Below are 25,818 nucleotides of genomic sequence, written 5' to 3'. Positions count from 1 at the left end.
TTGCCCGTTTGCCTGCTATTACATTAAAAAACAATCAATTGCTCAGATAAAAATACATGAGCGTCCGTGTTGTTTGTCGTTAGTCCGAGGTGTTTTGCTTGAACTTTGGTCTTGTTCCTGATGTTATAAGACTTCGAACTCTTTAGTAGGTTGGTCTTTAAAATAGTAGAACCTAGATCCACAAGTATAGGGGTGAAATGCTTGCATTATGTAGATCATTGCCATTATGGCTGCTAGTAGTAGCATGCAAATCAGATATTAACGAAACGTCCCACAAAGTGATTTTCTTGGCCGATTGGTCGGCCTTTAAGCAACTGCCTACTCTGCTAAATTCATAGTCGTAACACTTTTAATTCCAAATTTAATTTTATTAAGGTAAATACTTAAAAAAAGGTACAGTTACATATGCCATAGTGATAAATAATATAAAAATACAACTAATCAGTCTCTGTTTGTGCGACGCCACCAAGGAACTCCTAAAATTTCATCCTCTTGGGATATTGATGAAGTAGTAGGTCTGAAAAACCAATGGAAACAGTAAAAATACTCGTCTAGTATAAATTCCTTCAAGTTTTTTGAGGGCGAGTAAAAAGTAGGACTACGCTAATTATTTAAACATAAAAAAATAGTTAATGTAACATTAATACCCTGCGGTCGTAGGTTCGATCCCCGGCTGTGCACTAATGGATTTTCTTTCTATGTGCGCATTTAACATTAGCCCGAACGGTGAAGGAACATATCATGAGGAAACCGGCTTGCATTAGACCCAAAAAAGTCGACGGTGTGTGTCAGGCACAGAAGGCTGATCACCTACTTGCTTATTCAATTCACAAACGATCATGAAACATATACAGAAATCTGAGGCCCAGACCTAAAATGTTGAAGCGTCATTGATTTTTTTTAACATCAAGACCCAGAGAGGTGAATTTATTAGGCAATTTTTTTTATTTATTAGTTGATTTTACATTACCTATAAATTCGACTACGAGGTATTGTGGACGGCATTAAGGGAAAAGCCGGTGCAGGTACTTCCTGAAATAAAGATATGAAAAAGTATTAATGTGATATTCCTTATTACATCTGATTCAGTTATATGGTCTGTTCAGAAAAAGTAATCAGCGAAACATGTGAAAATGTGCCCACTGCGTAAAACTGTCTATTAAAAAAGTTATTATTCATAATATTAGTGCCTGGACTGCTTCTTTAGTTATTAAAAAATATCATCTAATTTAAAGCAGCTGTTACATGCATAGATACATATCAGAATGAGCCTAGTAGACTAAAATTAGTACGGCTAATGGCGACATGTATCTTGTTTGTATATATTCAGTTTCATTAAAATGTTTGGTAATGAAAAGTAAATTCTTTAAACAAACATTAGCTGTTATTTTATATGTATGTACAAACATAAACCTGAATTGACTGCATGGGAATGTGCATGTTAATCCTCAGTTTCCGCTGTCTTATCTCTCTTCGAACACAACATTGTACTCCAAGTAGCACTCCACAGACACAAGATGATAGGCAACCTGCAAATTGTCTCTGATGTAAAATCTAAATGTTGTATTTTGATCATAGAATTCATTGTATGAGGCATAAAAATCTTATCAGATTAGTTGTCAAATGCTACTGAAATTATGTTGATACAGATACTATCTATGGTTTGACAGTTAATTATAGCTGATAAAAAAATAATACTGGTCAAAATTTGATAACAGGTAGATTTGAAGGTTTAGTCAGGAGTAAGTCGAGGCTAATAGTGATTTTTTTTGTATTCGAAATAGGATCAAATATACTCATGGATAAAGAGGCAAAACACACAAACCAACAAAAGGCTGCATCCACGGATGCGCCTAAAACTAACATAAACAGGGTTGCGGCGCAGGACGTGTCGAGGTGCAAGTCACCAGTGACACGATACTCTGATGCCCCTATCTCGCAAACGGATGCACCCAATAGGGCAGCGTCCGAGGCACCAAAGGAGAGGGTAGCGGCTGAGGAAGCGCCAAACCGGGATGCACCCTTAACCGTGCCCACTCCAATGGTATCTCATACACCACCGCACAAGGATGCGTCCACTGTTGCGGCCAGGCTGACTGCGTCGGTCGAGCAGAAGATAGCAACTCCGAAGGATGATACAGCAATGTCTGCGTCCATAGGGGGGCATCCGAAGCAAGATCGATGCGGAAGACCGAGGCTGCGACGGTGAGCACGTCCAGTGCACAAACCTCGACCATGGACATGTCGGCCCTGAAATCAGCGATTCAGGAATCGACTCCCAGAATGGTCCTAAGCTCCTCAAAAAGGCGACGGCTCAGGAAGGCCAAAAGAGCGACGGAACAGCAACAGCTGATTACCGGCTCTCAGAGGCTACCTGAGAATCCTGGAACTGCCCCCGCGGTCACCACAACTGCAGGAGGCGGGAAAAGGGCACCGAAGCCGACTAAGTCCTCTGCCGCGCTCAAGCCTATTGGCTCTAAGTGCGGTAAGGAACCTAGAGGGGTTACCAAACCAAAAACCCAAAATCAACCAAACTACAAACAAAGGGCCAGAAACGCGATCGGCCGAAGGAAACCGTGTCACCGACTGGGGAGAGTAAAAGGGTTAAACCCAACAAACTCCAGCTGGACTCAGGGACCTCGGCCAGTTACGCGGAAGCGGCAGCATCCTACAAAGCCAACGAGCTTTGGGTTGCCGTGATGACTGAGCCCTTTATAGACATGACACAAGAACAGGCAGATAACATCCGCCTACAAATCGAGGGTAAAATCCAAGATGAGCTCATGGCGGATCTTGAAGCTACCCTAGCAACTGAACCCAACGACATCAGATTCCGGGGTAGAGCCCACTTCTCAGATGGTGTCAAAACTTGGTGCGAGGATACCTACACAATGGCTTACCGGAGCATGCGATGGCATCAACAATCCGATACCGGACACCAAACTGGTGGTACGGCCTCAGTCAGACATTCCGAAGAAGTTGCCGTGCTTACTGCATGTTCCAGAGTTCACTGGTAGCACGGAAACTTTACGGAAACTGATCACCAGGCAAAACCGCCACCTAAACATCAGATCTTGGACCCTGACTTACGAACGTAGAACACAGGACCCGACAGGCGTATCTCTGTTCCTTCGTGTTCCGGAGATCTCAAAGATCAAAGCACACGAACGCCGCATCTACTATCTGATGGGGAACATCTATATCCGAATTCTGGAAAAGGATGAACCCTCAGAGGTAACTGCCGCCACAGTAACCACTGCCAGTACATCGGGGACGGGATCCTCGGGGCCAAAGCCGCCCTCGTCAACGACGGAGGTAGCCGCGGTCGCCGAGGCAAACGTCCCCATGGAGACAGTTCAACAACCACCCTCACCGGTGCAACTAACCTCGGATGACGAGTTCTTTCAGGAGACAGGGGGGAGTGAATTCAGTGAGAGCTGTTTGCGCTCCTCCCCCTAACCGGACTGACCTTATCCAGACCAACCTCCAGCACAGCCAAACAGCGTCGGCTTCACTACGCAGACTGCTGGAGACCAACCCGAAGACCATTGCCGCGATCCAGGAGCCGCGGATCAGGAATGGCAAGATATGCGGCCTGGGTAACACCGGTGGTAAACTTTTGCTGGATACCTCCGTAAGTAACCTAAGAACCTGCATTATCATACCTAAACATGTACCAGCATACCTAATTAACGAACTGTGTTGAAGGGACCCTACACCCATTAGGTTACCTAGGGACGCACATCCAGACATCGTCCTGGCGTCCGCCTACTTACCGGGTGACGAGGACGTGCCCACTCCAGAACTCCACTCGGCCTTCTGGCTGACTACTGTGAGAGGGAGAAACTGGAGCTTATAATCGCAGCAGACTCCAACGCGCACCACACGCTATGGGGTAATGCAAATACCAACGCTCGAGGTGAGAATATGCTTAACTTCATTCTTAGCAATAATCTTATCTTAGCAAACAGCGGCTCTGAACCAACCTTTATCAACGCACGCTCGCAAACCATAATCGATCTAACAATGGTGACCTCTGGTCTGTCAGATCACATACAGGACTGGCATGTCTCCAGAGAGCTATCATGCTCAGATCACAGGTGGATCCGCTTTGCAATCAAAGGGGAGCTACCTAAACCACAACCACGACGCATACCTCGGAGAACTGATTCAGTAAAATGTTACAGTATAATCGGCTCAGAGGTAAGCAAACTAACAATACCAACCACCATTGATGTACAAGACATAGACAAACATGTAAATAACCTAACGTCCCTACTCCTGACCAGCTTTGAACGGTCATGTCCCCTTACCATGCCTAGGTGGGGGAGTAGACATAACTGGTGGTGCCCCGAACTGGAGAGACACCGAAAGAAGGTCAGGAAGCTGTTCAATAGAGCAGGTAATACTCGTTTACCTGCCGACTGGGACAAGTACACAATCGCGAGAAGACGATTCAAAAAACTTTTACGTGCTAGGAAGCAAGAGTGCTGGAGACACTTCTACAACAGAATTGAAAGCAACAACCAGGCAACCAGAGTGAAATCATGCCTCTCTAGTGAGCCTTATCACTCGATCGGTTGTCTTAAAAAACCTGATAAATCATTTACAAAAACCGATGCAGAAACATGTGAACTACTGATGGAAACACACTTTCCAGGCTGCAATGCAATGGATGCATAATTGCCAACGACCAGGCATGGCAACCCTATTCAGAAAGAGCCACCACCGACTCAGACTGGAATGTAGCTCACAAAATAATCACAAATGAAAAAGTAACATGGGCAATCAACTCCTTCCTACCATTCAAAGCGGCTGGCCTGGATGGCATCTTCCCAGGCCTACTAAGATGGAGTGGAAACCTTTTGGTGGACTATCTTGTCTCAATCTTCCGAGCATGTATAGCCCACCGCTACATACCTTTGAAATGGAGGGAAGTGAAAATAATATTCATCCCAAAACCAGGCAGAGAGGACTATACCCAGGCGAAATCCTTCAGACCCATAAGCCTCACATCTTTCCTGTTAAAAACAATGGAGAGGCTTGGAGATCTGGAAATACGTAGCCAGGTATCGCTAACCAAATTCCTGCACCCAAATCAACATGCCTACAGCCCAGGCAAATCAACGGATTCATCACTCCACAACGTTGTCTCGCATTGGCGACTCCCTGAAGTTAAAACAGTCAACCCTTGGTGCATTTATTGACATCGAAGGCGCTTTTGACAAAACAAACTTCACGAGCATAACCAGAGCACTCGTTACATGTGGAGTATCATCAACCCTGATAGGGTGGATAAACAACATGCTAAAACAACGAGCTATACAGTTCACTGTTAATTCCACAACACGGGGCATTGTCAGCAGAGGCTGTCCACAAGGTGGTGTCCTATCGCCGCTGCTGTGGAACCTCGTAGTTAACGAGCTCATCACAGAACTCAACGCTGGCAACCTCTACACAGTGGGTTATGCGGACGACATAGCTATCTTGATATCGGGGAGCTTTGAAAGTACCCTATGCGATCTCATGGGAAGGGCTTTCAAAGTAATTGAGAGATGGTGCAACAAGCACGAGCTATCTGTCAACCCATCAAAAACAGAGTTAATACTCTTTACAAACCGGAGGGTTCTGGGACCACACAGGCTTCCAAAACTCTTCAACACACAACTCAAACTCAAAAATGAAATAAAGTACTTGGGTGTGATTCTGGACAGTAAACTGCTCTGGAACAAACACCTAGAACACAAACTGAGCAAAGCAACGATCGCCTTCTATCAATGCAAAAAGATGCTAGGCGTGAAATGGGGCTTATCGCCTAAAATAACATTATGGCTATACACTGCCATAATCAGGCCAATGCTGACCTTCAATCGGCGATCACGAAACTGGGACGCTTCCAAAGGATTGCCTTGTCCGCTGCTAGCGGTTGTATGAGAACAACTCCGACCGCAGCAATGGAGATAGCCCTGCAAATCTTACCTCTGGACCTACACATACAGCAGGAGGCAGCACTAGCGGCCATCAGGCTTATGGTATTGGACCTATGGGGAAAAAACCACTACAGTTCACACACAGTGATTCTCAACAGGGCAATAGAGTACCAACCTCTTATAGCTGCGCCATGTGACAGAATCACTAATCAATTAATATTCAACAAGAAATATCTTATACAACTGAGAGAAGAGGAGCAGGATCAGTCGCCCCTGAATGAGCTACGTATATACACTGATGGTTCAAAAACAGGGTGTGGCTCAGGCGCTGGTATTTTCTGCTTTGATCTCAACATCAACATACACCTACCTCTGGGCACACAAAGCACAATCTTCCAATGTGAATGTGTCGCTCTAACCGAAGCAGCCAGAGCCGTACAGCGGATGGGAGTCAATGACTTTTACATTAAGCTCATATCGGACAGTGCATCCGTGCTGATGGCGCTCGGTAACGAAAACACAAACAGCAAATTAATACTGGAGTGTCACGAAGCACTGGAGGCAATAGCTCTAACAAATAGAGTTACCTTACAGTGGATTAAGGGACACAGTGGCTCTCTCGGCAACGATGCAGCCGACGAGCTTGCGAGAAGAGGCTCTGGTATGCCTGCTGGTCCGCATCCGCTCCTCCCCTTGCCCTTCTCGCTAGTTCGAACCTGGATTCGCCAGAGATCCACTGTACTCCAGAATCAACGATGGTCGCGAAGTGTAGATTGCAAACAGTCCAAAATGGCGCTACCGGCAACTTACTAAGCGACTTCTAAACCTGAACAGAACCAATCTCAAAACAATGATAGGGACAATCACGGGCCATTGTCTCCTTAACAAACATCTTTTCGTCCTAGGCGCAACAGACAGCCCCTTGTGCAGAGGCTGTTTCAGCGCAGAGGAATCAGTCACCCACGTAGTCCTGGAATGCGAGGCTGTGGCTAATCAACGTACAAAAATCCTCGGAACAGTGAGGTCGCTCCGCGAAGCCTGTGAAGTGCCCGGGAGACTTCTATGCTTCTGGAAGGAGTTGGGCTGGCTAAATTAGCAAGGGCTTCTACGCACAAGGGACCGACTACGCGTCTAAGTGCGGAAATTGAGTCCACCCTACCTTACCTTACGATCAAATATAATAATAGAGATAGAATAAAAGAAATAGGTTATTTAATTCACTTAGAGTATCAGATTAAGTAATTCTCTAAAATTTCTCTAAATTTAGCTTTGTCAAAATATTTGCATGTAGTTTTGTTCCTTATTATTATTATTATAAGTTATTAAAAATAAATGGCTATCTACATAGGATAGGTGCTTTTCTTCTGGATACATTAAAAAATCCCACTAAAATAAATTTTGCATAATCTTCTTTGGACTACAATTATAAAAACTCACCAATGTATACTAAAACTCCTAGGTCTCCATTACGATTTGTTCTTCTTAAGACTATACCAGCAATACACAGTGAAATTCCAGTCAGAATACCCACTACAAAGATAACCTAGAAGAAAGATAATCATAACTTATTCCGCATTATCGGAGTATCATTGGCATACATTAGCATATAGTTAGCACTAATACACCAATGAGACTGTGTATTAGTCCAACTATATGCTTAAATAATAAAGGTAATTAATATTTTTTTATATAATGGGGCAAACATGCTGGTGTCTTACCAGATGTTAAGCACACAAACACTCACTCTGCCAGAAGGCTCACAAATATTTAGCAGTTCTTTTAAGAATTGGTAGTTGAAGGACCTAAAGCCGTATTGATTAAAATACCTTTCCCAACAGCTAGTTCCACATCATAGTAGGCACAAAACAAAATGACTTATGAAAGGAAATTCTGCCTCGACATAATATGATGATAGAATTTAGCAGCTATTTATACAAACAGCTCCAAGCACTGTAATATGGGTAAAAATAATAGTTATACCTGTAAAATATAATAGCAAACATATTCAAATCCAGGGCAATGACCACCGCATGCTCCAATAATTGGCACTTCTGGGCTGGCTGATGGAAATGAAGGTATCTGTTCCATAACTTGATTTAGTTCTTGTGGGTGTAGAGAAAATGAAGAGGTACATGTTGGAAATGTGTAGGTATTTGTTGGTAACATCATATCCCCTCTTCTCATATTACTCCACGTGCCAGTACCATATGGGGTATGATAAACAGGTGAAGGAAGCCCGGTCTCTTTGTATTGAGGTACCTAGAAGTAATTTAATTGTAATGTTATTTTATAAAATACACTAATATATATTAGAATAATTAAATATTGTCTTACATGGTAAAGGTGTTCAGGTGTGGATCGATCAGTAGTTTGACCTACAGCTGGCGTGTTTACATCTTCTGCCCATGGAAATTTTGCTCTTAGTCGGGATGCCGTCGCAAACTGTTGTTCACTGCGAGGAACTACAGTTGTTTGATAAGGATGTACATTTCGAGACGAGATAATCGTACCAAATTGCGATGTTTGCTTCATCTTATATTACGGTAACGTGTTTGATACTTTACTAGTGTAAAAGCCAACACTCCATGTGATTCTAAACTCTATAGATTCCATTTAAATAGATAATTAATAACACACATGGATGAGCAAAGTATATTTGTAGTAGCACATCATTATTATATTATCACATAATATTTAAGCATCTATAACACCAAAGAAATCCTTAAAACATTATTATTATCACAGACTAGAAATTATGCAGTATCCTGACGGATCTGTGATTCATAGAACTTGTTAAATTTAAGCAGTGTTACCAGATCACCTTATAAACAAAGTAAGATAGAAAAATTAAATAAATAGTAGATTTTTTTGCTTGAAACTGGTATCAAATTAAAACTAATACCATAATATTAAAAAAAAATAGTCGAAAAAGATAATTACAATAAAAAAGTATGAAATTAAAGGAATACTATCTTCAGTTATAGACTTTGCTCCTGGTGACGATGGAACCTCATATTCTTTCATCATTCATATAGGTGACCACACTCTTGAATATTTCCTAAAATTGATAAATTTACTCATGTTAACCGGTTCTATCCCTCCGCGATCGCGAAAAACCAGATCATTATACCCATTCTCAAACCTAATAAAAATCCCTCTAATGCATTTTTTCCCATTCATCAATCATTGGCCATTGCTTGCTCATTACTGTCTCATTCTCTTAATGTATTAAAAACTTGGCTTGATACTAATGGTCTTGAAATATCTCCTACTAAGTGTTGCCATGTTTTTTTCTAGAATGCGACTACTCCCTCCAATCAATGTGTATTTTGGTAATAATATTATCCCTGTTAAAAACTCTGTGAAGTTCCTTGGTGTCTTTTTTTAGATTCTAAGCTCTCTGGCGTAAATCATCGTGACTATAATTTTAATAGGTGTGAGCGCAACCTGAACATCCTTAGATGTTTATCCGATGTATGGTGGGGTGCCCATCCCTTTTGTATAAAACTCATGTACAATGCTTTAATCCGAAGTATTTTAGACTATGGTACCTTTTTATTATCTCCTGGAAATACAACCAGTTTGAAAAAAAAACGTGGATAATATAGTCTAAGGCATTAAGATTAGGAGACAGGAGCTATACAAACTAGTCCAATTAATGCGTTACAAGTAGAATGTGTTGAAACGACTTTTAACGAACTACAAGAAAAAAAAGTTAGAGCCTTTAGGCCTACAGCTTAGAAAACGCTGGGCTAGGTCATCAACCCACAGTAGTAGGTGAGACCCCTTCAGCTAGCACTGGACTAGGTTAAAAAAACATCTGCAGTGTAAACTATCTAAGAAGTAGGTACTGGACTATCAACAGATAGAGTTCACAGATAAAGTCTCTTCCAAATCAAAAGACAACGTTAACGAGAATCAATAGAATTCATTTTCCAAATTAGGAAAAGTATTTTCCAATGGACTATTTTCATTAAAACAAATATGTACTACAGCCGCCATCTCGGATAACTGACACCAGTCCTCAATATCAGAATTAGGGTCATCTGGATCGAAAGGTACTAAAGGAGTAATCAGATGTGGTGTACTAGGACTTGACGACAATTTTTCAGTGATTTTAGCAAACATGGCTTCCATGCCGTCAAAAAAAAAGGATGCGACATGGTATCATGGATTGAATCTCCAGAAGTGGGCTGGTTTTCGTATCCCACTTCTGATGTCGGAATTGGCTCAAACATCAGAAGTAAAGCACGACATACAATTTAATTAATAATTTAATCAATAAAAATAATAGCAGTGAGGGAGAGAGGTGACAGTCGGTTAAAACTGCGGTCCGTGCACCTCGACGCAACCAGAGAAATGCGTGCCGATATTTTTTTATGGAATCTCGCTGTTGGCCTTAAGGGTCTTTACAGATCGGGCTGTTTTGGCGAGCGTAGCTCGGCCAGAATGGCGTTTTATCCCGCGGCTAGCGCAAGGGCGTCTCTTGAGAGACCCAAACCTCGGTTTGGAGGTGGTTAATCGCCTGAAGGGCAGGACGGAAGCTCACTGGAGTGAGCGAAGTGCGAAGTAAAGGTCCCCGGTGAAGGCGATTTTTTACCCTAATCTGTGATTGGCTATTTTTATTATTATTGGCCGCGCAACAATTTAATTTATTGTTAGCTACGGTAATTGGATCGTCCGGATCCATTAGTGTGTGTCGAGAACTCCTACGAGCCTTTTTTGACGGTAAGGGGTAATAGTTGATGCTTTTACGCACCAGCGGTTTGGAATGGTGTTTAGCCTTGTCAAAGTGGCGGTAGGTAGGTAAAGTGAATGTTAAGTGTTACTCTAAAAACCAATAAAGAAGATCACCGTCATACTTGGCTAAAACGCAGTCTGCGGACCCTTATCGCTGAACTGAAAAACCTCCGATAGAACTGAAAAACTGGACTCTTCCGTACCAATGGGCGAAACTTAACAAAAATGTCAAATTCTTAGAATCTGATTCCGGACTAAATACTTACATAATAGCAGGCTCAACAGCAAGTAACATTCCATTCAGTCAAGATTGGTAAACTTTTGATGCATACAAAAAGAAAGCTTTCGCGTATTGGAGAGTTGCCTTTCCCATCCAACAAACCGCTTAGATGAACGGAAAATGCACCTCACCCATTTTTTTAAAGAACTATATATGCAAGCATATCATCGGACTTGCGATCCGACTCAAGTACGTGGCACCACCTGCAGAAGCCAAAATGTGCCTATTGGGAAAAAGGGACGCGTGGACGCCCCACGAAAGCAAGAACCGCCTTAATAATCCAATAAAAGAGTTACTATTTGTATCTAATTCTATATTTGTTTGCTGAACTTAGTATGTCGTACTTAATAAATAATAAGATGATTATAACCAATAAAATGCTGTTTTATTTAGAAGAAAAACTGCTGCAATATACAAATAGAAACTATACTTCAAAAAAAGAGTTAATAGGTATAATGTGCATTAGAATTATTAGCTGTGCAATGGTAAAAAAGCTTTGCTTTAACATAAATAGCCGTACGCCGCGATCATAAATTGTAGTTTATAAATTAGTAATATTTTGAGTTGATATGGGGCTCATGTTTGGTAGAGGTACTAAGCCGGGTACAAGGTATCCCGGTGTATATCGCTGTAGTAAATCCCGAAATCCCCGCTCTCTAATAGTAGCGGATCCCCTACTAGTGAGCAAATGAATTGTTATTGAATTAAACTAATAAGAATTTACCAATGCTTCGATTTTCTCGTTTCCTAATTCTTGGCACGCTCTAGCATCACCTCACCGTCGGGCATGGAAACACCTCTCATGTGGTTTAAGCATAGGCTCGAACATCTAACTAGAAACCGTGATCCATGTGGTATCAAATTATTTAAGTATAATTAGTATTATAATTATTCTCTTATGTAGCCACGTTCACAATTCAAGGATCGTCATTCTCGTTTAAATGTTATTACTTGTCGCCCTTGATTTGAGAACTGGCAGTAAATGTAAAATTGGAAGCATTTAATGTATTTTTTTTTGACATTCATAAGTGTACATGTCTAAAAAAAAGTTCCAACATATCTCTTTGTTTGCTATTTCTACGTTTGCTGTTTTAACGCTAGGTATATAAGTTATAAAAAACGAACTGTATATATCTTTTTTCCATTCAACAGCGCACTTTCAAAATAAGGAGTTCACAAGTATGGGAACACTAAACAATAGAGGAACAAACCAAAACCACGAGAAATTTAAACAAGAAACACTCTCTGTGTTTATCTAATAACAACTAATCATCGTAATAGATATAAAACTGCATTACATAATAAAAAAAGGTTTATTTTATTGGCATATTTACAAGTTTTAAGTATATTTTCCACACTATAATCAAATATAAAAATTTTCATCACACTTATATTTTTCTTTGTAAAATTCATATCTTTCTTTGAATGGTGGCTCAAGAGTATTAGTACACCTAGGATTAGAGTGGGGACAAACTAATATTTCGTAATAACTTTCATATGCCTCTTTATCACTATAGGCAAAGTAACAAGCACGACGCGTTGGTGCTACTTTACCTGGTATTATATGACCGTTATATTTGACACGACCAATATACATTGTTTCTTGCTCATAAGCTGTGAATCCTGCAGCAAAGGCTCCAGTTGGTATAACTGATTTTTTTGTTGGTACCCAGACACAATCATGACCACAGAGAATCTAGAAACAATAAAAATCTGTCACATTCCCTTGTATATTATGTTTACTAGCTCAAGAAAAAATAACAAAAATTTACTTATATACCTCAAACACTGTTTTTAATTGTGAATGTCCTTCCCATCCTATAAATCCACATTTCATAGATGGTACAAACTTTCCAGGAGTTAATGAATCCACATGTGGTGCTCTCATTATATAAAGAAATTCATTTTCATATCCACCTATTACTGCACCATATGGCAGTTTACCATTATATGGCACCCAATATGGCTTACCACCTATAATTGGTTTTAAAACAGGTCTCTCAATTCTAGGTGGTACTGCAAAATACAAATATTTCAATAAGAATATTTTATTTTAAATGTATGCTATCTTAGTTCTCTATCTCTAACTAAGAAACCATAACCAAAACATTATCTTCTGTTTGCAGAAACTTACACAGTAACTTCCATTGTAAGGTATTTTTCTGGTTACAACCAAAAAATGTGACATACTTTAAATTATGTTTTGTAATTTCTTTGGTAAATATTAATTCTGATTCCCCAAATTTGCTCAATTCAATTTTACTACCATACCAAGTAAGGCAAAACTTATGAAATTTATCCTCTTCCAAAATTCCAGGTGTTGGTGTTTCAATAATTACTTGATTGAATTCATTAACTCCAGTCTTACCTTCTTTGTCTATAAAAACCTAAATTGTAAAAAAAACACAAGACAGTGATACAAGAAACATGTACAAAGTATTTTTATAAAATTATCAGTGCCAGGGCACACCATTCAGTCAGTTTTAGGGAATTTAGTTTCATAACATAAGCAATATGAATACAATGATAACAAAATATTTTGTTCTAAATACTTTAAACCCCTTATTAGATGATACTTTAGCTTTCCACATTTTGCTTTTTTGATAAAATAGTTATGTTTATTATATGTATATTGTATTTATATTGAAATATGAAGTCTCCTTTACATGTGTTGTTTATGAGACATATTTTGAAATATTTTAGTAAGAAACCATTTTTGCGACACTAAATTGTTGTGATTACCCAATGGTCTATATTGAAGAATCCAATTTCATCGGCTAACCCAACCATAGCATATCCTGAATTTCCTTTAACAGAAAATATCACAGATTTACTGGTAAACTTATAGAATCTCCTTTGGTGGTTTCGTATTGTAGAAATTTCTATAAAACATTTCAGTTGTTATATGCTTGAAGACCAAAAACAAAGTCATCGTATTGTATTTTATTGAAACAAATTTATCACCAATAATTTCACCCATTTTGTCACGAATTCTGAGTATATCTTATTTATGCTGAAACTGATACGATGTTTATAACATTAACATCAATTCACAGATGATTTTGAATACAGCAATTAGATAATGTATGTTTTCCTTACAGTTCACAGATTACTTATGTCATTCTTGCTAATAGCTATTGCATTTTTTTTTCAATTAATTTATATATAAAAGATATATATCATATATACCCAAACTAAAACGAGAATTAAAAATTTCAGGGGCTTAGAGGTACTTATGACATAAAATCTAGCTTCAAATTTTAGTCCTAGAGCCTTCTCATAATTATATTCCGATTAATCCTTGGCAAATGAGTAAAACTTCAATTTTAAATTGACAACATTTTTTGATAGCTCGTGGAACCACAGATGATTTATTTACAAATATAGACTCGCATATTTAATAGACATTAGAGTCATTAGACATAAATGTAGTATTAGGTTAGGTAGTTATATGTTTACAAGTTACAACTTTATACTTGTATCATTTGTGTAGATATAACATTAATTTGAAATTTGAATAAGAATAGAAACGCATTGCCGCGTGCGTAGCTGCATTAGTATAAGTATAACTAGTAAATAGAGGTGATAGAGAACATTCCAGTTAATAATAATTTTAATAGAAAACTATGAATTGTGAGCCACGAATGGTTTAGTCTTTACATTTTACAAGTTTGTGATTTAAAAAAGGTACTTTGTTTAGGTGTCGAAACGTCAAAAACGTCGAAAATAAACAATGCAGATTCAACTACTATTTAATAGAGAATAATTATTTACATGTTTTTAAAATGAAAAGCTCTACTAGGATCTAGATATCGTATCATTCTCACCTCAACCTGCTGACAACAAGAACAATGGTTGGTAACGGATCCTTGAAAAGCGATGTGTCAAATGCAATGGATGATTCTGAGAATTCAATTCCACCAGCAAGCAATTTTTGTCGGGACTTCATTAAAGGACGATGTAACCGTGAAAACTGTAGATTTTTTCACGAAATTCCACCAAAAACTCATCTTAAGGAATTGTTTAAATTTTGCCACGATTTCCAAAATAAAGGATGTTTTCGATCTAATTGCAAATTTTTACATTGTACTGCAGCAATAGAAGAGCAATTTTATACTACTGGCTTATTTCCTCGAGACCAAAACAATTTACAAATTTGCCAAGCATTTAGTCATGGAATTTGTTCAAATACTGAATGCAAGTTTTTACATATACCGCAAGACAAATCTAATGACATAGGCCTAATTTGTAATAGATCAGTACCACCACCAATGTTTGATAGGCCACCACCATATTTAAGAGATGATACTTTCCCACCAGAAGCAAAATTAAGAAGATATGCATTTCAAGATACAGGACTTGATAATAAAGTACTGCATACATCAAACATTTGTTCAAACTGTGAGCAATTAAACCATAGGGTTAAGTTATTGCATGACAATATAAGTGTTTTGCTAAAGAAAGTTGCTGATTTGACAGAAAAAAATATTCAGCTGACATCTATGAATGAGTTTTTATTAGAACAAACAAACTCTGTTAGGAGTGACCAACCTTGTGTTATAACTTCAAGACATGGAGGTTCAGCTCCAGTTTCATTAGCAACTGTGAGTGTAACACCTGTAGTAAGCTTAGCTGGTGCTCTCCCAACATTGGTTCCAGCAGCTGCAACACCAAACCTCACTTTAGCACCAGCTGCATCCCAAGCCCAATTGCTTACACCTGCTCCACAAATTCTGACAGTTAGTACAACTCAACAGTTAATGGGAAATTCAGGGGCTCTGATTGTAACAAGTGCTGGTGCCCAACAATTAATGCAAGTTAGTGATTCAGGCACTCTTATGGGTGGAGGCCAAACTGTTGTGGCTGTGACTCCTGCTCAACTTACATTAGCCCCTCCCACTCAGCAGTTGTTGAGTAGTGGACCACAGACTGCAGTGCAGCACATTGTACAGACCTCAGCTCTTCAACCTCAATTGCCTCAACATCAAGCCTCTCAATATGCACAGCAATCAGTGCAACATTTAGCTGCCGCTCAACAATCAGCTCAACATGTTGCAGCTCAGCAGTCTGCACAGTTGGCAGCACAACAGTCTGCACAGCTGGCAGCACAACAGTCTGCACAGCTAGCAGCTCAACAGTCAGCCCAACATTTAGCCCAACAGTCAGCTCAGCATCTTGCAGCAGCTGCACAACAATCAGCCCAACAGATTGTGGCTCAACAATCTCAGCAGCCACAATTAGTGCATCAGACTTCAACACAGCAAATTACAATATCTAGCACTAGTCAACCTATGGCTTTGCCAAATTCTCAAGCACAGTCAATTTCATTCCCCATCATATCCCAAAGTATTTTACCCCATTGAAGCCATATGGTCCAGTAATCATTTTATTTCAAAAACTTAAATTAAGCTTACATTTAACAACTAATATATGTCTATAGAATGTGAATTTATAGTATATTTGTAGGTCATTATGTGATCTTATTTGTTGTGGTAACCTGTAAGAACTTATACAATGTCTACACTTGTTAAATTTATAAAATTAAACAACATTGTGTTTATACTTTAAAAAGACTTTTGTTATACATACATAAGGAACCACAACATTGAAAGTGTCTAAACCACTGAACACAATCTAATTCTAATTTGGTATTTCTTACGAGTTGGTATCTCAGATTGAGTGAATTAAATCAAGTTTTTTTTTCATTAATAGTATTTAACATGCCTTGAAACTAGTATTTCATTGTTATTACATCTTAAATTTTCATTCTTTACATTTATATATTGTCATCTATTTTAATAATTATTCCTATAATTACAATGTCTTTAAACCTACTTTGAGTGATCCAGTTATAGGCTCTGTCCCTATAAAATTTGTAAATTTTACTTTAAGTAGACTCTCATTACATGATTGTAATTAAGTAGTTAGAATTTAATGTAATTTATTATTAATTAAAAGTGATTGTCTTTTAAAATAGCATTTTTATTAATCATGTATTATTTCTATGATAACATTCCGTATTCTTATTGTCATATTTGATTATTTTACCATAAGTTCCAAGCACTAAATTACTAGCATAATCAAATGCAATAGCAGTTACATTCCCCGGCACATTATCTACGTTCTTCAGATTGCCCGTATCATTTTCATGGAGGTACAATAATGTTTCACTGGCGACATACACTGTGTTTTTATGGAAGGAGATTTGCGCAAGTCCATCGTATGTAAGATTTCCAATGAGTATCGGAAATGATAAATTCGATTTCAGAACGAACAGTTTTTCTTCCCTGATAAAATAAAAGTTATTTTTATCGTCAACTGCAACTTCATTTAGGGCTTCCAAAGTTTTGAATCTAATTTTTTTTTCGCCCGACAATAAATACATCTGTTCTATACCATCAGGACTTTCTGTTATATATTTGTTACCATCTTTATCTACGAATAATTCGTTTGGCTTAATATTCGGAGAGGATATAAGTTTTGCATCTTCGGAATCATAATTATATGCATAAATTCCTTTACCCGTGCCAAAATATACCATGGAGTTTTTATTATCCACAGCAATAGAATAACATTGTCCAAGGGGAAGACCTACAACAAAAAGTTACTAGTCAGTTCATGTACCTAAATAGTAGCTGATGCCCACTTCGGGGCAACGTTGATCGAAATTAGGTTCGTTAAAATTGGTCTCGTGGTTAGGCAAAGGCATAAAGTTTTTAAGTTAAGGTAAAAAGCAATCATTCTTCAAGTTTTCACGGACGAAAAATTCTATTTGAATCAATCGCCTGAGTTTCCGGAGGCGAATTCAATTAATTTGTTTCTTTGTTTTGAGTCGACAAACTTTGAATTTACCATGACAATCTTACTACTAGTATCTATGTAGTCTTACCTTCAATTCTTTCAGGGACAGTTGAATTAGCTTTTATTATTTTCGCCTGAAAGAAGTATCCATCTAGATTTCTGCCCGATTCAATAAAAAATAAATTTCCAAATTTATCGTAATGTGTTTCCGTTGGAAATGCGTCTCCTATGTTGTAAACTTCCGAAGTGTTATAATGGTCTTTGTCAATGGTTAAATCCGATCCACATCCATCATTTGGTAAATCAAAAGTATGTGTTTGTACAAACCACAAGAATGTCAAAAGTACCCACATTTCTTTTTCCTTCTCTTCTTAATCACAGTGTTTGCGCATGGGTTACTAGTTAGCCAATGGGCCAACTAATGCTTTGTAAATATATTTGAAGAAAATAATGAAGTGAATGTCCCTATAAATTGCAATTAAGATAAGCTAATAAGTAAACACTACCGGGGAAGTTGACACAATAAAAATATTAAATACTAGTACTCCCATGTCTTCGCACAGACAAACAAATCTGCTTTGAAAAAATGTTTTTAAGCGACTAACTATCCCGATACATTTATTCCTTCAACCGAAAACAAATTTAACGCCATGATTCACAAATGATATCGTTTAGTATTTTGAGTCCTTTGTGTATTGCGATAATAGGTACTCATAAATTTTCTGTAATTAATTTTAACTATTATTTATTAGTCGTAGGTCTTAGACACCACTACAGATTTTTTTCCATGGAATTCGCGACGATATACAATTAACATAACATATTCTGAACCTTTACGATTGATAGGTTTCGTACCGAAGGAAGATTCGCCAATTAAAAAAATAGGTTACGTGGTCATTTTCGTAAGGAAGTAAAATAGAGCTTTATATAGGAAGAAAGAATTTTATATATTTTTTAATAGATTTGAGTTATTACAAACAAATATACAAAACCAAATAACTTATTTTAAACATTAAATAAACACATAAAAACAATATGGTCAATAATCTTCATTTTATTAATACATTATCACACAAAGTTACAGAGTTGCTATCATCATTATTATAGGGCATAATGTTGTAAATATAAAAACAACAAAAGTGCGATACATAAAAAACAACATTTAATAATTCTAATGACTATTGTATACAAAGTGGCCACAAAGTCGTGGATCAAACGCAACTAGGGCTTAGATCGGGTAATCAGCTGCATAAAATTGTCCTTAAGCTCAACCCCCGCAGTTATATTTTTTAACAAATTCTTATTAAAGTTCGAAAAAATCAGTTTGAAATTACTGTTTTAATAAAACAAAACATTTTCAATAAATGCTCAAAAAGAATCCTCCCTGTGACCTCAATACACAATCTGCACCGTCTAAGAAAATTCCTATTACTCTACTCTACTAATATTTTATTTCCCCGAATATTTTTTTAACGTTGTTTCGACGCGTCAACATCCGTGACTGTCATACATGCCGAAGTTGTGCGAAGGTTGCTCGGGCCTTGGCAACACGTGAAGTAATGTCCTCTTCTGTATCTCCAGTTTCAGACACGACTCTTCCGAGGTTAACAAATTTTTGAACGCTCTCTACGTCCTCTATGCCCATCTGCATGGGGCAAGGTTCTTAACTCTAATACGCATTTCTTTCGTTTTACGGGTTTCGATTTTGAGTCCCGTAAATCAAGCCTCGTGTCTTCTAACTTAGATTACATGTCGCGGTGCGTCTGACTTATCTGAGAGAGGTCACCGGCATAATCCAAATCTTGCAAAATGTTGGTTAATCCCCGCTGTATTCCGCAGCGCTGGTTCTGATGTGTGCGATGTATAATCCGGTCGAGGACAACCAGGAAAAGTAGTGGCGAGAGTAAGCAGCCTTGTCGCACGCCCGCGTGCACTCGAATATCGTCTGAGACAAGGCCATCGTGAGTCACTCTACAAGAATAGTTCCTATAGCTGGCCTTTACTAGGTTGATTGACTTTGGCGGGATACCAATGTCAGAGAGACGCGACCATATTCTGCTCCATCTCAGCGTATCGGAAGCTTAGGCCGGGAGCCAGCTTGTTCTATGTAGGAACTAAGGCCTAAGGAGAAGCTCGACGGCTCCAAATAACCTGTCCAAGATAATTCTGCAAACCAAGAGGAAGATGATACCTCTCCAATTGCTCAATTGGCTTGGGTCACCTTTTTTGGGCATAGTTATAAGAAGCCCACTGTTCCAGTCCTCCGAAAGCTTCTCGCTGATCCAGATTTTGCCAATTAAAAGCTTTTGCAAATCAGCGTGTCGACGGTGGTAGCCAAGTCCGCTTTTAACATTTCTGATGTTACGATAAGCTGACCATCTTTTGATTTTAGATCTTTATTCTTCCCTGCCAAGATTTTAGTCGCTTTATACAGCTCAAATTTTCGGTGCAATTTAAGAATTCTGATCGTAAACTTTTCGTGTAACACGCACATACCATTCGTTTGATAAGGTAACATAAAGGCAAAACAAAATATTTACGTGTAAAAAAAATGAAAACGGAACTACTATAAGGACAATATACTTATACACATATTCGTTCCTTTAGAAAGATTATTTAATATTTCCTTATAATATCAGATGTCAACGCACTTGATATTAAGTACATATATAATAATATGATATGAAATTAACTTTAACACATATATATGCTAATTTATTCTCACTCAACGTTTTTTAGCTTAACGTGCTTTTTAGCTTATAACCTCTATTCATAAAAACTACATCATTTTTGTTTCTGCCTTCACTTCTTTTAAAGTGTGCATTTTTATTATGTGTAATAGTCTTTCTTTCTGTTTGTCTGTATATCGCAGCGTCAACACCATTTGACAGAAATACACCAAAAAGTTCTTAGTTTTTATGAATATTGGGATAGTATTGAGGTTTATTAAAGGAGGTTAACATTGTCAAACATAAGTAGTAGTAGTATAACTAATTAACTCCCTCTTGCTTTCGATAATTCTGGGGCCAAAGGCAGATGCAGATGTGACCAAAAGAAGCACGACCATTTTCGTATAGGCTGTAAAAAATAATTTTGTCTATTTAGTTTAGTTGTACCAAACGCATAAATCTCATTAGTAACATTTACAAGCTATTACAACAATAATTTACATTAAAAGTCTTGTTTTTATTTAAATAAATATATTTCAGATACATCTTAAACTTATATCATCTAAGATCAATTAAGTTCGTATTTGTAAACGTCTTCAAGCCAAAATGATTCGAATGATAATTCTCATGAAATATTTTTCAATATTAACTTACTAGAGTAAAATATTGTTTAAGATATGGACCCTTTTAAATACGCTTAGATAAATCTTATAAAACTTAAAGTAGGTAATCAGTTCTTTTAATTGGATAAATGTAAGTAATTATCGAGAGGCATATCTTCACATGTGTCATTGTCATTAGGATTTTCTTCAGTTTGACATTGAAGGTAGGACGGCAGGCGACCGTGTCTTTCGCCCTTAATTTTATGAACTTTATGTCGATGACCTTGGAGTATTTTCCTAAAAAAAAGGATTATGTAAAATTCCTCCATTAGAAAAACAAAATTATATTCCATACAATTCAATAATTATTTGTTATGAATCAAGTTAAGAAAAAAAATCACAGTCTCGAATTTCACAAATGTCCAAATACGAACTAACAAACCGTGTCTGTAAATGTCAAACACCATTTCAAAGATACTTCACACTTTTTCTTTGAATTATAAGCTAAAAACTTACTTAGTATTAAACTTCTTAAAGCAAATATCGCATTCTGCAGTTCCTTGTCTCAAATGTATGTCTTTAATGTGCTTGTTCATACAATGTTTTGTCGAAAAAGCTTTCTCACAGTAGGAACACTGAAATTAAATTCAACAATCAAGTCATGACACATTTTAATCTAATGTAAGTATTAAAAAAAAATCTTTTCCACGAATAAGGAATGTAGAATAATAAAAGCTCCGCAAGGTCCGCTTATATCTAGAGGCAGAAGGTGGTTTAGACAAGTATTGTAGCAGACACTATACGGAATCAGCTGCCCATTTAAGTATTTCTGAACCGACTCCTTAGTCGGAGGACCTTGTCCTTTAAGAAAAGTGCGCATTCTTAAACGGTTGGTAATGCACACGCGAGTCTTGTGGCAGTGTAACGTCTATGGACGAAGGTACCACTTGATATCAGATGCGCCTCTTTATAGGTTTGCCCCTTGTTCTATTAACAATTACTTGACCCAAAAGCCTACAGACTAAAAGATATGTGTCGGGCAAATACTTGACACAAAGACTAAAAGACATAAACCGCTCAGAAAAAATACCCGTGAACATGTCTAATGTCTTTTTTTTCAGACCTCACAGCGTGACGCGTGCTGCATCGTGATCGTAGATATAAAATCACGCATACAATGAAATGCGAATAAAGTATGCCGATACGTGCTTTGTATTCAGAATAATATTAAAAACTGAAGCTCGAAGGCGATATATTCTCTTGTGAAAATATAATTTCCACATCATTAGGCCTTTAAAAATGAACTAATATTACCTTATGCGGTCGAATTTTACTATGGACATGTTGTATGTGTTTGGCCAAATTACTAGAGGTGGTTGTAGCTTTGGGGCATTGAGTACATTTATATGGCTTATCTTTTAAATGGCTGCGTTTGTGCACTCTTAGTAAATCGACCGTCCTGCCTCTATACGGACAAACATCACACTTAAATGGGAACACGTTGACGTGTGTGCTTCTGTAGATACAAAATTGTAATTAAATATGTGTAGCATTTATTATTTCTCTAAAAAAATACATAGTTTATCGGTAAAGACCGCTGTTTGCTTCAAATGGTTATATAAATAATCTAATATTCGTGATTATCATGTTAACCATAGACAATGTTAAATACGTACATATTAAGACTGACGAAGACAAGTTATGAATTATATTTCATAGAGATAGCTAGTCTGCGGCTTACCCAAAGGAAGGTGATTAATGTTAATAATGTGAATGAACTTATAATGCTCACTTCAAATAAAAACAGAATATTTGTTAAAAAATTAATAAAAATTTATTTATATTTAATCCCAGCCAGTTAAGCAAGTAGAGCGAGAGCGATAGAAAACTGTATGGACGTTAATATAAAATTAATTATTATTTCACACTACTTCTAAATTTATATTTTTTTAAGAAAGAATTATTATGTTATATCCCAGAGTTAGTTAGAGCAGTGAAAACTTACTTGTGATTCAAAAGATTTGCCTTAGTCTTAGTTACTTTTCCACAGATATCACATAAAAATGTTTTCTTCTCTCCATTCACATTTTTACATTGTCTGACGTGTAAATTAAATAATTTCTAAAAGAATTTAAATTAAACATAGTATTTTCATTGAAATCATAACTTTAATTTAAAATTTGTTGTCTCGGTGATATTTTTTTTACTTTTATTTATTTTAATTACAATTGCATAACAACATAATTTTGTCAGTTAAATTATACATGAGTTATGTGCGAAATTTAACCTGAGCGCTAACTCCGTAACCTCAAGAAATTCTTCAATAATGAGTTTTGTACTACTTCAACCTGTATACGAAAATGCTATTGGAAGATACAGAGTAAGGGCGCCGCGATAATATATGGAGAAGGAAAACCATATGTTTCTTTCTATGTTAAAACATAACAGTATATGGTAGAAAACTCTAGAGGTAGAAAGACAATCAAATGAATGATTTCAGGATTAAAAAAACTCTTAATTATTAACTTCTGCTCTATTATAAAAAGTATTGGCAGTCTAGGCTAATAAAAAGAGGAACATCATAATTTATAGTTTTAAAGCAAAGTAAATTTTGAAAAGTTTTGTATAACATAGTAACAAATCTTAAAATAAATAAACTTACTGCATTTAAAAACTGTTTGTTGCAAATAGAACATTGCCAAAGGTCCAATTCATCATCAGAATTTGTAGGTGACGGTATATAGACGTCTTCTTCATCACAGGTTGTAGGAAAACTTTCTTTTTCATTACAAGCTATTTGCTCTATAAAAAAAATGTTCTCTATATTTATTAACTATGTATATTGCTTTAAATTCAGTTGCACATTCTATCTTCAGTATTTATTCCATAAGTTCATGATGAACTATTTGAGACCAAATAATACATGTCTTGGACATGCATTGGACTTTAGTGAATACAAGTCTTCTATGAGAGTTATTTTATTATTATGGTATAACTACACTACCTGTTTTAATAGCCACTTCAACTTCAAGCCTCTTATTATTTTTTTGACACATGTCCCGAAACAGAATACAGCTCTTTAAAAGTTGATAACAATTTTGACAAATATGTTTTGAATGGTCATCAAACTTACTAATCTGAAAATTAAATATAATTTATCAGATTGGAAACAGGTGGTTTAACATTTTTTAAATCAAAGGATGTCCTTCCTCCTCAAACACAACTCCAAAAAAATATTTAGCACATGATATTGATGAATATACCAAGATATTTAAATTGCTAAATTATACCCTTACCATAACACCAGATATTTTCTCAACTTCTTCGGATATATTAATTTTATTAGAATTATCAAAAATTGGAATGTCAGCCCTCATTTTATTGCATATTCGACAATTCTCATATGATTTCTTTCTTTTTGATATACTGGAATAAAACATGTTATTAATTAATTGTAATACATTCGTTTACGATTCAAGACACTGAGCGATATACAATATTATGCTTACTTTCAAGAGTTGTTTTGAAATAAAATAAATATACTTACACCTTGTTTACTTTTTTTTTCTTTTGAGTTGCATTAGCAAACAACACAGATTTTAAGAAGAGAAGTGAAGTCATAACTTTTAGTTTAATTTTATTATACTCAAATAATTGCTTCAAAATTTAAATTGAGTTATACATTCTATGATAAAATATTACACAAGTAAATAAATACAATATTACACAAGCTTCAATTAAATTATAAATTATACACGATTCGTCCTTCTGATTAATATAGAAAGTGTATGGCACAAAGATTATTTACTTTTCATACAATACTTTTATTTAATTAGCTAAGTATTTTCATTTTGGAATACCTAAACGTAACAGTAAATAAGTATCAAGAGTCCATTGACTATAGAACTGAATATAGATAGTTCATACTAGGTAGTTACTGCTAAGCGGCAGGTGCTAATAAACTATAGAGTAGAATGGTGTCAGTCTACTGAGTACTGACGTTTAATGTAAGGAAGTGCCAATGGCTAAGTCACGAGACTGGCTAGTTTTTGATAGTATCGCAGTCGTAGAGTTACGATATGTCGCAAGTATAGAATTAGTATGTATATATAGCTTCTATTTTGTCTCAGAGCAGGCAGCGCGCCTGGAGATAGGTGTGCTAATCAATGTAAGTTATCAAATCGCGGGTAATGAATCTAAAATTATTAACGATCATTTCCATAAACTTCGATTACTTAAGTGTTTCTAAAAAAATTCAAGACTGTTTTTAAATTATTACATGTATAAAATAGATAAAAAGGACTAAATGAGACTATAAAATATCGCTTAAGGACTATTTTTTTTTTATTAAAATTTTATTGACATTCCAAATAATAAAATTGAAACCAGTACCATCATAAGTATCATTATTATGATCATCGCAAAACTTGAAAATGTTATTTAATAAATGCATAATTTTTATGAACGCAAATTTTGTTTTTTTCTTTATTTTTGTAATTTAATATCCAGTGACATATTGAATTGTTTCCAATATAAGACTGTTATTAAATTGTTAATCGGAAACTTAAATACCGTCCCCGTCTTATTAAATTGTACAAAGCGTTCGCTCACATTTGCAGAGTAAACTATAATTTGTAACCAATCCCTCGGAATCTTACCGGAAGGAAGCACCACTTTAGACTGCAGTTTACTGCTTGCTAATTAAGAAGGATTCCATTTGATGTTTGCCCGCACCGATATGGCGAAGTGGGAGCATGCAATATGCAAGAAGCTGGGATCCATCGTTTAGATTGGCC

General features: G+C 36.7%; 5 protein-coding genes across 10 annotated transcripts; 1 reads left to right on the top strand and 4 right to left on the bottom strand.

Annotated features, from left to right (window-relative positions):
- Window positions 1-338: 338 nt before the first annotated feature.
- Window positions 339-8,722, bottom strand: LOC123708530. The gene is made up of 6 exons (XM_045659290.1): window positions 8,265-8,722; window positions 7,911-8,189; window positions 7,368-7,473; window positions 1,414-1,529; window positions 971-1,032; window positions 339-517 (listed from the first exon to the last, which is right to left on the bottom strand). Exons 1-6 carry the CDS (start codon window positions 8,460-8,462, stop codon window positions 442-444), a joined length of 837 nt encoding a protein of 278 aa, XP_045515246.1. The 5' UTR covers window positions 8,463-8,722; the 3' UTR covers window positions 339-441.
- A 2,638-nt stretch (window positions 8,723-11,360) lies between these two features.
- Window positions 11,361-14,244, bottom strand: LOC123708943. Of its 4 annotated transcripts, none has more exons than XM_045659980.1 (7): window positions 14,050-14,244; window positions 13,915-13,969; window positions 13,693-13,832; window positions 13,085-13,337; window positions 12,731-12,966; window positions 12,505-12,646; window positions 11,361-11,783 (listed from the first exon to the last, which is right to left on the bottom strand). In XM_045659980.1, the coding sequence occupies exons 2-7, from the start codon at window positions 13,928-13,930 to the stop codon at window positions 11,698-11,700; spliced, it is 873 nt and encodes a 290-aa protein (XP_045515936.1). In that variant the 5' UTR covers window positions 13,931-13,969; window positions 14,050-14,244; the 3' UTR covers window positions 11,361-11,697. The 4 variants fall into 4 exon arrangements, with proteins under 4 accessions (XP_045515936.1, XP_045515937.1, XP_045515934.1 ...); XM_045659981.1 differs by having other exon boundaries at window positions 11,686-11,779; XM_045659978.1 differs by lacking the exon at window positions 11,361-11,783 and having other exon boundaries at window positions 12,250-12,646.
- Window positions 14,245-14,378: 134 nt separating this feature from the next.
- On the top strand, window positions 14,379-16,918 carry LOC123708663 (zinc finger CCCH domain-containing protein 10-like). The gene has a single exon (XM_045659482.1). The coding sequence runs from the start codon at window positions 14,802-14,804 to the stop codon at window positions 16,311-16,313; it is 1,512 nt and encodes a 503-aa protein (XP_045515438.1). The 5' UTR covers window positions 14,379-14,801; the 3' UTR covers window positions 16,314-16,918.
- Window positions 16,912-18,435, bottom strand: LOC123708664. The gene is made up of 2 exons (XM_045659483.1): window positions 17,840-18,435; window positions 16,912-17,541 (listed from the first exon to the last, which is right to left on the bottom strand). The coding sequence occupies exons 1-2, from the start codon at window positions 18,102-18,104 to the stop codon at window positions 16,940-16,942; spliced, it is 867 nt and encodes a 288-aa protein (XP_045515439.1). The 5' UTR covers window positions 18,105-18,435; the 3' UTR covers window positions 16,912-16,939.
- Window positions 18,436-18,840: 405 nt separating this feature from the next.
- LOC123708295 (zinc finger protein 62-like) lies at window positions 18,841-24,912 on the bottom strand. 3 transcript variants are annotated; one of them, XR_006753588.1, is made up of 9 exons: window positions 24,570-24,912; window positions 24,319-24,448; window positions 24,027-24,159; window positions 23,685-23,824; window positions 23,028-23,143; window positions 22,337-22,538; window positions 21,539-21,657; window positions 21,075-21,319; window positions 20,740-20,829 (listed from the first exon to the last, which is right to left on the bottom strand). XR_006753588.1 is itself a non-coding variant. In XM_045658957.1 (8 exons), exons 1-8 carry the CDS (start codon window positions 24,641-24,643, stop codon window positions 20,742-20,744), a joined length of 1,002 nt encoding a protein of 333 aa, XP_045514913.1. In that variant the 5' UTR covers window positions 24,644-24,912; the 3' UTR covers window positions 18,841-20,741. The 3 variants fall into 3 exon arrangements, 2 of the variants coding, with proteins under 2 accessions (XP_045514913.1, XP_045514912.1); XM_045658957.1 differs by lacking the exon at window positions 21,075-21,319 and having other exon boundaries at window positions 18,841-20,829; XM_045658956.1 differs by lacking the exon at window positions 20,740-20,829 and having other exon boundaries at window positions 20,924-21,319.
- Window positions 24,913-25,818: the final 906 nt, after the last annotated feature.

Source organism: Pieris brassicae, chromosome 4 (assembly GCF_905147105.1).
Source record: "Pieris brassicae chromosome 4, ilPieBrab1.1, whole genome shotgun sequence".
In the NCBI taxonomy this organism is placed as follows: Eukaryota; Metazoa; Arthropoda; class Insecta; order Lepidoptera; family Pieridae; genus Pieris; species Pieris brassicae.
Note: the sequence above shows the minus strand (reverse complement) of the source record. Positions and strands in the feature narration are given on the sequence as shown.

What these genes read in the sequence shown, in the direction of transcription:
- LOC123708664 (XM_045659483.1), bottom strand. Translation starts at nt 18,104, where the DNA reads ATGTGGGTACTTTTGACATTCTTGTGGTTTGTACAAACACATACTTTT. An exon ending in TGTCCCTGAAAGAATTGAAG is followed by an intron (nt 17,542 to 17,839) that starts GTAAGACTACAT and finishes TTTTTGTTGTAG; the next exon opens with GTCTTCCCCTTGGACAATGT.
- LOC123708530 (XM_045659290.1), bottom strand. Translation starts at nt 8,462, where the DNA reads ATGAAGCAAACATCGCAATTTGGTACGATTATCTCGTCTCGAAATGTA. An exon ending in CACCTGAACACCTTTACCAT is followed by an intron (nt 8,190 to 8,264) that starts GTAAGACAATAT and finishes AATTACTTCTAG; the next exon opens with GTACCTCAATACAAAGAGAC. An exon ending in TTTGCTATTATATTTTACAG is followed by an intron (nt 7,474 to 7,910) that starts GTATAACTATTA and finishes TCTTTCTTCTAG; the next exon opens with GTTATCTTTGTAGTGGGTAT.
- LOC123708943 (XM_045659978.1), bottom strand. An exon ending in CTTACAATGGAAGTTACTGT is followed by an intron (nt 12,967 to 13,084) that starts GTAAGTTTCTGC and finishes TGTATTTTGCAG; the next exon opens with TACCACCTAGAATTGAGAGA. An exon ending in AATTAAAAACAGTGTTTGAG is followed by an intron (nt 12,647 to 12,730) that starts GTATATAAGTAA and finishes TATTGTTTCTAG; the next exon opens with ATTCTCTGTGGTCATGATTG.
- LOC123708663 (XM_045659482.1), top strand. Translation starts at nt 14,802, where the DNA reads ATGGTTGGTAACGGATCCTTGAAAAGCGATGTGTCAAATGCAATGGAT.
- LOC123708295 (XM_045658956.1), bottom strand. Translation starts at nt 24,643, where the DNA reads ATGACTTCACTTCTCTTCTTAAAATCTGTGTTGTTTGCTAATGCAACT. An exon ending in TGAAGTGGCTATTAAAACAG is followed by an intron (nt 23,825 to 24,026) that starts GTAGTGTAGTTA and finishes TTTTTTTTATAG; the next exon opens with AGCAAATAGCTTGTAATGAA. An exon ending in GTAAAATTCGACCGCATAAG is followed by an intron (nt 21,658 to 22,336) that starts GTAATATTAGTT and finishes ATTTAATTTCAG; the next exon opens with TGTTCCTACTGTGAGAAAGC.